Source organism: Acanthopagrus latus, chromosome 11 (assembly GCF_904848185.1).
Source record: "Acanthopagrus latus isolate v.2019 chromosome 11, fAcaLat1.1, whole genome shotgun sequence".
Lineage (NCBI taxonomy): Eukaryota > Metazoa > Chordata > Actinopteri > Spariformes > Sparidae > Acanthopagrus > Acanthopagrus latus.
This window is the reverse complement of record NC_051049.1, coordinates 21763884-21776412: the sequence shown is the minus strand read 5'-3', so window position 1 is coordinate 21776412 and position 12529 is coordinate 21763884. Positions and strand designations below refer to the sequence as shown.

Genomic DNA, 12529 nt, shown 5'->3' with positions numbered 1-12529 from the left:
TTTGTTTGTACAGGAGGCAAAATTTAGCATACAGAGAGACATGAAGACATGTGTTGAGAGATAACCACAGTAAACAGTTTCTGGGGGTCAATAACAGGCTGTAATCCCAGGCCTCTCTCCTCTCCATTCCTCCTCACTCTGAACAACTGAACTGTCAAGATACTAAATGCTAACTTTACCCAGATGACAGTTTGCTGAGCACAAGGGGTGCCGAGAGGAAAAAAATAAAGATTTTAAAATTCTAAGGGAAAGAAAAATGTGCTCAAAAAATAAACAGCTCAAAAATAACCTGACACTGACGGGAGAGGACAGAGTAACCCACCTTATAAGCACTCAGTCATCTCTCTCAATTTCTGCTGGTCTAGAGCTGACAGGATAGAGTGGTGCATCTGTCAATGTGCCCATGTAACCGACAGCATCGTTGTTATAATTATGATCTCAGGATCAGTAAAAGTTCTAGTTTTACTCATCAACATTAAAGCGGCTACAAGGACCTTTCATTTTTTGTTGATTCTGGCGGCCCCTGTGGGCAAAAGCAATATGAGCACTGTCGCTTGGGTCGAAAAGATGTTGATCTGGCTAAAGTGTGTTTCTTTTTTGTTTAACTAGTCCAGGATAGGTAGAGTGAAGGTAACGTATCTATTTGTTGCTATGTAAGCAGCAAACAATAGAAATGCATCAACAGCGAAACTATTTGTTCAGGGCGCACCTAGCGCTCACACCGATCTAATTCATGTGATCACTTGCTATCTCGCCCCATAAACATTTTTCCAAGACATTTTTGAAGTAGACACATTTTTAGCGACAAGACTCTGTGTGAGCAGGACCTAAGATTAATAACTGTAATATGACAATGGTGGACCTAAGTTTACTTCATTTCAGTGTTGCTCATTAGAGGTGTGTATTGTCATATCGTCATGTGGTACGAATTTTTATGTAACAGATTTTGCAAACAGCATGCTTCTTGTCCAGTTCCTGCTTCCCAGTGAGTTCATATAATCCTAAATGTGGCCAAACATTCCCTTTAAATATATCAGATACATTTTTTATCATTCACTGTTGATAACTGCATTTCAAAGTAACGTTAGTCTACAGTTAGATGCAAGTGAGTCCAATTATGTTCCGTCACTGCAACAATGCACAATCTCCTGCATTAGCACCACCATGGATCATAAGAATCAAGACATTTCCACACCATGCACACATGTAGGTCACACGTAATCCTACAACTTTCCAGATTTTTAACATTTTCCTATGGTCAGATCCATTTTACTAGCTGCAGAACACCACCATGAGTAGTTGTGTTTGTGACACATACATTCACACAAGCACACTCACTTACACATAGACAGCTGTTTGTACCTGTTTGAAGAGCTGCAGGTTGACAGCCATGGACAGGAAGTTCTTCATGGTGCTCGAGCGATGGTTCACAAAGCTTTCCTCGCAGAAAGTGATTGGCTCCCCCTGAGGAGTCCACAGAGACGTTATTGGCAAAAAATTAAAATAAACAATTAATACTAATTCATTTTGGCTCACTTCTCTTTGTACCAATCTGTTTTTCACCATGTTTACTTAGTTCAGAAATGAGCCACAGGAACTACGGCAGATGCGTTTGGTGGCTCGAAAAAGCAGGGGGTCTAAACCAAACAATGTTGTTATAATATCAATCACAGTGTTGCAACGCACACATCGTGTCCGTTATCTCTGTGCACTGCGACAGATCTGCTCTAACCGAGGAGTATTTCAACTGATTTCTTCATGAGTGAGATAAGTGGGCCTGAAATCTGAAAATGAGTCCAACAGAGAGACAGGAAGGGAAGAGGAAGGAAGAGGAAGAAGGAGGAAGAAGAGAAAAAAAGACATCAAAACAGAAACTAGTTCCGCTGGCAGAATGCGCACAATCTCCCCAAGACCAGAAGACAGTGTCCCAGTAAACTCCCCAGTACTGCACAAGAACACATCATCACATTATTACTATTTCTTACATCATGTCAGTTGGCCTGTGAGCTATAGACACGGAGGATGACAACAGAACCACTGCAGGCCAATCACAAACAGCCTCACGGTAATTTCCAATTCATGTTTTCGCATAATTAACATAATTCTCACATATTTCAATGATGCTCTAAATTCTTCTTGTGTAAAACAATGCACTTTGTCTGTTTGAGGCTGTGAGCACAGTGTGGCACATAAAAACAACTTAACAACACCGGAGACTAACCCATTTTCGAGGATGGGCGGATGATACCAGTGGCCCACATTACATCACAGGAATACTGCTCCACTTACATCACCAAAAGTTTTTAAGGCGTATTCTCTCGTAAAAAGGCGAGTTGAAAGTAGCTTGTTGTAGTTTAATCAGCTTTGCAGTCTCCATCTGGCTGATACAGCCTCAGACCATTCGGAGACTTACTGCTGCTGAAAAAACAACCAAACTCAACTTCAAGATTCAACAAAATCCTTTGGTTCACGCCGGCCTGCACCAAATACCAAGTGCTACTGCTGCTGGAATCGAACTAGTAGTTAAAACTAATCCCTTAACTGCTCCAAAAGAACAAAGGAATGATTTTAAGAGTATCACCACACCGAGGACATCGGGCACAAGAAAGACATCAACAACTTCTAGTTAAAGCATAAAATAAAACAATGTCTTAATTGTGTGTCACAAATGAAGTTGATTTATTGAAACAAAGTTTATTTAGAGACACAACTTGCAGCTGGGGTGGTACTAATATTCAGTGATGGAATTTTATTAAGCATATTCATTCAGGTACTATACTTAAGTACAATTTTGAGGTATCTGTACTCTACTTAAGTATTTCCATTGTTTGCTATATTATACTTCCACTAAGTATCTAAGTTCCTAGTTACTTTGCAGATTGCTGGCTGTATCAGGGACAAAGTAGTGCATTTTAAAATTATTTTTATCTAATCAGCAATTGAATAAAAAAATATTCCAATAATCAGGAAAAATTATCAAATCCAAATCAATCATCAGATCCAACAGTCAGTTGTCCACAACAAACAGTACAGTATATAGTATATACATGCAGCCAGACGTGCATCCCTCTGCGTCTTTTAGTTATAAGTTCCCTTATTGTCAAAGGTAGGATTGAGGTATTTTTGTAATTTTTTTTTTTTTTTTGGCTATAAGATTTAGGTGCTGGACTTTTGTAATGTTGTGATGCAACACAGCCCAGCGCAGTTGTGGCAGCAAAAACACAGATTGAGCTGATAAAGAAACACGGTGAGCTCAGGCCTGTAAGAGCTGACCAATCAGAGTAGACTGGACCCAAAAAGGAAAATGTTTTGTTAATCTATTAACCGACATGCCGATGGAAATTCGACAAGGTAGTCCACAAATGTATGGATTTTCAAAACCAAACAGCATTGCAGCATTCTGCCACAAAACCTGAAAAAAGCCCCTTAAATGGATATGAAAATCCATGACAAATATGAAATCATCATCCAGCTTGTTTAGCATAATCTCAGCACTGGAAGCCCTGAGGTCCAAATCTGATCAGAGAGGACATTAAATAGGTGCAATTTGTTCCCGAAAAACAAACGGCACCTTGATTAAGACCTGCGTCTTCTTGTGGAGGACTTCTCCTGCATGTGAACATGTTAACTCAATCTGCAATAGCATGAGAAAAAGGGGATTGTGTAAGATGTGTGATGGCACCTCGGCCTCCGCCAAGAGTGCGAGTTTTCACATCAGGTTGGATGGTATGAACAGGTTACCTGCTTACTTGAGTTCAAACTTCCGCTAATTCTGCCCTCAAATAACACCGAGCACAGAGTCGGGAATACGTACATGCACCAACCCGACTTAGCTTCATCAGTGGTGGTGAAAACTAATTCGAGATGCTATTTCAGGTCCTTTTAACTCGACACGTGTGTGTTGAGCTGGTGAGAAGCACCTGGGGGAGCATCAACGAAAGCTGAAATTGATGACCTAAGAAATGCTGTTCTCATCAGCTGATTGTGTCTTAACTCATTATCATTTTCCAGTATTTGTTTCATTTACAACTCAGCAAGACTCCCACCAAGCATCCACACCCCTCCTTCTGTCGAGGCACATGTGCCTGTGAACCACAGCGCTCGGCTCAGCTCTGTCGAGGAAGATCTTTTTCCTCAGCTCAATACCAATACCTAGCAGAGTGATATTCCACAAATATCAGAACAGAGGGAGTATCATCAGTATCTTCATGAAGGCAGATTTGTGCACGCTTACCTGAGTGCATGCATGTTAACTCCACGGCTTTTATAAGGATCCTGTCTAAAAGATAACACGGCGTGAGCGAACTAAGAAATTACTGCATGTTGAGCTCCCACATACACAAACACACGCATACACTGAGTCTCAGTACTTGTGTCAGAGGGGAGGCAGTTTGTTCGTATACTGTCTGTATACAGAGAAAAGAAAGACAGCATCAATAATGTAGCATCTTGACTCCGGGAGTCCACAAAGTCCAATTAATCTCAAAGCCAAAGGAACAAAGGCTTCGCTATTTGACAAACAGGACATGCTGTAGTTTGCTGTGCTCTGACTCAGACTTGATAAGCAGAAAAGATCCAGAAAAAAAAATGTTAGGGGAGCTTAGTAAAGGAGAGTAAAACACCAAAGATGGCTAAAAGGGATCTTCAAAGGGAACGTCCTGACTCTTTTCAGCTCCTCTGACATTTCACTGCATCAGACAGGCCCACCTTAGCTCTGCGCTCCAGCTGAAAACACACCTTTTACTTTCAGTCAAAACTGCCCCAGTCTAACCAGGCTCCAGTGAAATTTGACTCAACTCACCCAAACTGAGATGGCTACTGAGTGCTGCACATTCTGAAGAGCCAATATATTCGTGATTAGATCTGCTAGTGTATCAAAATGCAATCTGCAGCCTTTATACTCAAAATCTGATTATTCTTGTTTTTAAATACAATTCAAAAGAGCATGACCATTGTTGAAACAAGGTTTTTATAAATATGTTTTTGCTGTCAAGTCCAGGGATCAGTCTGTAATGAGTCTGAGTGGTCAGTTCAGCCAAAGACAGAAAAAAAAACAAACACTAAAATTAAAATCTCCCTTCAGAAGACCGGTTCTAAGAACAGAGCAAATTTCTTCGGGGTCTTGTCCTGGTCTCAGCCAAAGAGGACTCGGGTATTCATATCAAGACATGTCAAGACCACAACTGCAGGAATATCACTGTACTGACATTGCATTGTATCTTGAACTTTACTGTGTCAAAAGGAAGACAAGAGTCACCCAGGAAGAAAATGTTTCATGTAGGTCAATTGTAAAACAATGAAAAGGGGTGTTGAATAAATATTAAGGTCAAGTTGATTTCAGCTCCTGTGTGTTTGTAGTTGTTTGCTCATAGAAAACAAAATTAAATACCCAAAACATAAATTCACTCCCTGCAACGCCTTATGATTACTTTATCAAGACATTTCTTAGGATATACGTAATCTGTACATACACGCACACAGGTATATGGCAATTGAAAAGGGTGAATGAAGAGGAATATTCATTTGATTTCTGCAGGTGTTTTTCATGCAAATGTGGATCAGATCAATTTTATGGAGTGGATCCGGGTTTAGGTGGTCTTGACAACAACACTGGCTTTAGGTTTTCGGGATGCTGGTCTTTGAGAGGGATATAAGTGGAATTTCACTGTATTGAAAAAACAAACATTTATTTAGATAATCCAGAGATCTCACTGTGATCAGTTTTCAATGGAAATATCATCTACTGAGGAACTAGTCTCTAGAAATGCCGTCATGAAACTATTAACACAATGTTCTGTGATATCCAGAGTAAGGGAGACATTTTTTCCTGAAGAGATGTTGGTTAAGGTTGCGAAATCACGAGAATCCCATATACCAGATGCACATTTCATTATAGAGCACATTTTCTTTTTCACGTTTTCCAAACAGAAGAATGCTGTTCAAATGACAGTAAACACTGGTGTAAACGAGTGATTGGCGAAACAAAAAAATAAACAACAGATAGATGACTGTAATATATGCAATATCAGCCCTGATGTTGATGCGGATTTTTTCCTAAACAAATGTTTCGTTCACATCTGTTGTATTGGTGCGGAGGAAAAAATATGTATGTTGATTCCTTCAGAGGGAAATCAGAAAGTGTGTGAGCAGATGCTGGAAATAAGTATCATGTTCTGGGATTGATAGGGAACATATATCCAATCATAAATTCTTTAAGCAAAAAACATCTGTACTATATGTAACACAGCAGCAGTAGTGATTAATGGTCAGTAGTGATTGATGACTGGGTCCTTACAGGTTTATATCTGAGGGCATCTCGGTAGGATCCAAACAGAGCGGCCTGCGCTCTAAGAAAGGCCCTCGCCACGCCACATCCTGTTGCTGTCGACTGCTTCTTCAACTTGCCCTTCAGAGAGGATACCTGGTGAAAAATACAAAGACGGAGGGAGAGAAAGAAAGAGAGAGAGGGAGAGGGTTAGGGTGGAGGGGGGAGGGAGAGATAGAGGGGTAAAAGTTAAATTATCACCTCTGAAATTGGTGGAGGAAACAGCTAGCCCATTCCGGGTGTGAAGTATCACATTTGCAGGTCATCTCAAAAAAGGAAAGAAAAGAAAGGGAAAAGCTTCTGCCTTTCCTCCGAGCTTATCTGTTGTGCTGCTGAGAGCACCTGCTGCTTTGCTAATTGAGCCGAGGACGGGGGGGGGGAGGCAGCGAGCGGGAGGGGACGGCGGAGAGGAAATGGAAACTTGCATCCTTGCTCTTCCTCTCTCACCCTCTCTCTCCACGCTGCCACCCCCGCTCTCCTCCCATCACCTTCTCCTTCCATTTCTTACTCTCCTCCTCTTTCTTTCCAGTCCTCCTGTTTTCCCCTCCCCTGTTGGCTCTTGCGAACTCCCTCTAGAAAGGGACTCTTGACATAAAATGTCTTTAATTATTTTCCCCTACTCCTGGCTCTGTCTCCAGGACTCCAGGCGAGAGTGGAGGAGCAGCAGGCCCGAGCTTGTTTTAGGATGACAAAAGATTCACCCTGGCCACGGGGCCCTGGGGAGTCTGGGAAGGAAGTTGTCAAGAGGCTCTCCTCACCTGCTCAGCAGTAGTCTGACTGTATTGTGGCAGAGCAAGGAGGAGGCAGAGATAGCGGAGGGACTGCTGCTCTCTGTGTGGGTTGTGCCAGCTTAGCACAAAAGCACAACGTTTGATTGGGTTGCACAGGAGGTCTATATTACTTTAATGCAGTTTTGGTGTGGGCTGCAGCAATATGGGCTTAAATTATGATTTTAAAAAAGAAATACCTATAAGTTTTACCTCTAACCTCAATTAGTGGAAAACATTGATTATAATTCATCACTGAAAATCTTTCCATTGTTTCATCTTATATCCTATGCTGTCTAGCAATCTATAATAAGATATTTTGCTAGACATAAGAACTCAGAAAAGCGTCGCCTGTAGACCTGCGGCTGGTGCGGATCTGGCATCTAACTGTCGCACAGATTAAACAGAAGTTCTCGAGGTAAGGACATTATACCTCACTTCACCACTCCGTTGTCTTAATTTGGAGTGAGAAAACTGTCCGCCCATGCAGAACTGATAAAGTAATTAGCAGAACAAAACAGAGTTATGAACATTTTTGGTTACAGTTAACACTGCACTGCATATTTCACCAGTTCATTCAATCACGTATTGCGGTATTAATGCAGTGCAACATTTTGCGGCATGCGCTCTGCTGGTTTTATGCCCGGTGTAGGTGTCAGATACTCACTTAATTGTCTGGCTTGTCCACCTCTGTAAAGCAACCTAAAGCATTTACAACAAATCTTATATATCAGCGTTATTAGTCTTAATTGGTAGCAGGGGTATATGTGGGCACAGAGAGAAGGCAGGAGAGATGAAAGCAGGCGAAAATCTGAGGTTGTGTCAACTTATTACATGACCCCACTTCTTCTGTGATGTGATAAAATTTTGATCAGGTCTATTTCAATCAGTGGTGGCCAAATATATCACGCTGTGCAGCGGCGGCATTAGAGGGATATCGGGGGTCTGGCGTCTGCAATTAGCCTATCTGGAAAACTTCAGGGAGGAGAAGCAAAGTGTTAGCACAGCTCATACAAAGGACAGGCAGAAAGAAAGAGAGGCTGAGAGGGAGGGAGAGAAAGCGAGACAGAGAGAGTGGCAGTCTTAAACTGGGACAAAGACAAAACGAACAGCGTCGATTTCTCTCCCCTGGGCTTTCTCACTCTCCACAGCGTCCCCGTGCTGCCATTGCGAATGCTCCCAGGCATCAAACAGGAAGTTTATCACGGATAAATTAACAAGTGTCATCTCCATATTCACTCATTGTGCTAAATGCTTTTATGTTTATGTAAAGCCCTTTCTGAAATTAATATTTCATGTTTATGTGCGTTTTCACTGATTTTTTTTTTTCCTCCTTGCAAATCATTAAACTGTCTTTTTTTCATGGGGGGGTGGGGGGGTAATCAAAGCGAACACAATGTCAGTCTAAGTGGGGGAGGCATACCCCAAAGACTGTCAGAGAAGACGGGATAGCAGAGTTTACTCTGCACACAGAGTTCTGTACAGCCGCTTTGAACGGGTGAGAGCACTGCAGTGGCAAACACTTTTTAATGAGGTGGGGACACCACTCCACCGTGTTTTGTTTCCCAGTGTTACAGAAAAATGGGTGATAAAGCGCTAAGTTCAAAGTTTCACATTTATTCACGAGTAAGGTTTAGGATAATGAAAAATCTCCTCTTTTGGTTGCATGTGGTAATTAATTAAATTGTCACTTATAACAAATATAGCAGATACCAGATATCGTTTTTGCTAATAGAAAAAAGGGCCATGGTCTGCGGTGCTCTCCTTCACATATCTGACGCCAAAAAGTAAATGTGTGTTGAGCAGTTGGGTTTTGAATATGGCGCCTACGCCACAATCATCAGGTATGCCTCCACGGTAATGGCTCTGTCAAACTAATTAACTTCTACCGTCTGAGTGAAGCTAACGATATGCGTACAGGCATCAGAGGAAGGCCAGGCTCTACAGGTGATAACCCAATTTGGCAGTGACATTTTTTAGTGTAAAGTCACAGTGGCGGTGATGAGATCAAAGGCACAGAGTCCCCCATTGGGTCCAATTAGAACTATAGCATTGTACAGGGAAGGGGTGGCAGGAGGAGAGAGGGGAGTGGGTGGTTGGGCGAGAGTCGGGGAAAAAAAAAAAAAAAAACTGTTGAGTTATGATATTCATAATCTATGCAGAGGGGCCTTTCCAGTACAGGTCTTCTCCCCATAGCTGTGATCTTTTCAATTTACATCAAGGGAAGATGGTTGGGGATGAAAGCGGGGCATCCAAAGCGCACAGCCCACAGAGGGCAGACATGGGGTCTCATTAAGGCCCGGCCCAGCCAGGCCCAAACAGGGTTTGAAGTGCGTCACATAAAGAGCACAGGGTCAAAGGTCAGACATAGAACAGATCTCCATTTAACTCTCCAGCTGGAGATGGTAATTAGCAGGTGCAATCATGATCCCTGCCTGACTGTAAGGGATGATACCGCTGTAGGTGACACCAGGCATATGTGTGAATGTCTGCATATGGATTCATTGGATACATTGATATGAACACAAACATTCATCGCCCAACTCGTATCGCACTCAAATGCATGTGAATACAGAATATGCAGGTACTGAGTGTGTACTGTGTGTTTATATATACTTAATATCAGCTTTTGGAGAATTTCAAAATATAATAATAACCACACCTCTCTCTTTCTTTGTCTCTGAGATGGTGTAGCTCGGCTGCTTCATTCTAAAATCCAACCTAATAAAATGATCAAATTGTATAATATTTCTAGAAAACACCATATAACACATCATATGAAACCCGGTCAATTGCTGGTAATTAACTCTTGGAAATAATCCTCCACTTTCAGTCAACAACAAAAAAGCAGAAAAACAAAAAAAACATGAAAAAAGGGTCAAGTCTGTCTGACAATATCATATTAACTACTGAGTAATTGAAAAAAATGGTTTAAAAAAAGCAGCAAAAGTTAAAAAAACTCTGAATATATATTTAGAATAATCCTTCTAAATTTTCACGAAAGCATAAAAAACCCCCTCCCAAATAACGACCCTGACACTTGTCTGTTGTTAAAAAAATAAATAAATAGAAAGTTGGGTTTTCTTCTCACAAAAAAAGAATGTTTTGTTTAAGATTCTGTCCAGGGAAAGAAAGCCATGGGGACGCAATTAAAGAACTACAAAGAAAAAAAAATAGTTATGAAAATCTCCCACTTTCTTTTGATGTGCTGCAGTCTGAACTGTACACACACTCACGTACACACAAATGCACACACACGCAAATCTGAACAAAGACACACGGAAAACCGGCGTATACTCTCACACATGCACAAACACTCACACACACACATACTTGGAATGTATGAAATTCATTCGTTCAATTTTAAACAAATACTCGATATTTTCATGATTTCTTTTAAATGAACCTCCGTTTTCAGTCTTACGGTAAAAGTGCACAGTAATTGGGATATCACTTACATTGAGGAGGTGTTAATTACAACCTATTGTAACTAACCACATAAGATCATTAACTTCTAGTCTTTGCTTTGATACCAGAATTAACTTGGGTGAATAATAAATTAGCAAAGTGATATGATGAAATAAATATGTACAAATGGACAAAGACTACAATAGATTAACTATTAACGCACGAAGTGAGACTTGTTCAATAAATGCAACACAATGCATTAGTCAAGCCAAATGAAAAAGAGCGAGAAAGCAACGGGGAGAGAGAGTCTGTGTGTGTGTGTGTGTTTTAATAGGGCTATCTCATTGCCATGAGACTCTCCCCGGTGTGGGGTTACTTTGTCAAGCTGACCTCTTATAGCAGCTGAGCGGCTGAGTTTTGCATACATAATTAACTACAGCTAAATGTCATCTCTCACTTCAATAACTAACGCAGTGGGTGATGCTGCTCTCCCTTTTTGACTTCTAATCCGGAGTGAACCGCTGGCAGAACGAGTATGTGAAAATGAAGTGCAGCTTTTAAAACGCCACATGAGTAAATGAAGGGCTGCTAAAACACCACGGAGAGAGTGTATGCACAGTTCAGCGCCATTTAAAACAATTGTAACCTGTAAAATAATGGTTTAAATGAGCAGATCTCGCCATTTTCTGTAAGTAAAGTACAGACACGGCAGCGGGAACGAAATCAAATACTTCGGAGCTTGTTATTATATGTTGTAGCCACCGAGACTGCTTCTGGTAAAGTACAGTATGTGACTGAGGTGGAGCAACCACATTCCCAGCGCCGAGCTACCATCTAGTTAGTGCAGCACGCAAAGGGGCTTTACTGTAGATGGCTCCGTGATACGAGGAAGGCACCAGTGAAGTGAAACACACTTGTCTTGGCTGTATATTAAATGAAAATGGGGGAATCTGGTGGACAAACCGAAAAATCTGTGAGTAGCAGAAGTTTACTCCTGAACTAGATCTGAATGTCATTGATGAACATTCCTGGCCGACAACGTGTAGGTGTCTCTGTGTGTGTCTGTGCATCTGCATGTGTGAGCGTTCGCCTGCTGTCGGCTGTTGCAGACGATGATGTAGATGTTGTTTTCTGGGAGCATCGGAAACTGAAACACCAAATTAAAGCCGCGATGTTTGATTAAGTGTGCCAGGTGATCTCAGGAGAGGCGCGCAGACACAACCGCAACCCCCTCATTCATTTGTAAACCTCCAAATGCAGGCTTGAAATACAGGAAGTAGGAGTGTACGCTGTAAATTTCCCCCTTTATTGGGAATACAAATGATCAAATGTATGAAGGCTAGGAATGTATGGGTACACGGTGTCAGCAAAGTAGCGAGAGGCAGAGAGGAGGAGAATAGAAGGAATTAGGCTGTGATGTGAGAGAGAGCATCTGAAAATAAAGATGTAAGCTGCATTGTAGCACCTCACCTTGAATGTGTGGCACAGAAAGAATAATACATGAAAAAATTCTTCCGTCATTGGTTTGAGATCAATTGCCGGGATCAAATAAAAATCTGATTCAGTCACACACTGTTTGTTTTCAGAATTAACAGACTCCTAATTTGCTATTCTTGGATACTTTTAATGACTAGCTCGGTAAACAGCTCCACCAACCAAAAGCCAATTATAACTTTATCAGCACAATCTCTGCGCAGGAGAAGAACTGTGGAAACAGAAAATACCTTGATCTTCCAGGGAAAAACTACAGGTTTTTTTTTTTTTATATCGAGTATTTCTTTTCTTTTATTTCTTTTCTGCTTGTCAACATATTGATTTTACTGACACAAGCACAGTCTCCCAGAGATTAGTATGATTTATTAATGTGCAAAAACTTTCCCTGTAACTTAGTCGATCTGAAAAATATGCAAAATCCTGCTAAAAATATACAATTTGAAATATAAAAAAAACTACTATTGTATATATCTAAAATAGACAATAAAAGAAAAGCACACACTCAAATAAAACGTCAAAAACATTAATTGATCTG

At 41.1% G+C, this 12529-nt stretch overlaps 1 protein-coding gene across 3 annotated transcripts in view; it reads right to left on the bottom strand.

The window, feature by feature from the left end:
* The window catches only part of dennd1b (DENN/MADD domain containing 1B), a 107329-nt gene that overhangs the window by 22182 nt on the left and 72618 nt on the right, over positions 1–12529 (bottom strand). For all 3 annotated transcript variants that reach the window (XM_037114746.1, XM_037114745.1, XM_037114747.1), the window contains 2 exons: positions 6296–6421; positions 1363–1464 (listed from right to left, as the gene is read on the bottom strand). In XM_037114746.1, coding sequence (XP_036970641.1) covers positions 1363–1464; positions 6296–6421 — 228 coding nt within the window. The remainder of the gene's footprint in view (positions 1–1362; positions 1465–6295; positions 6422–12529) is intronic.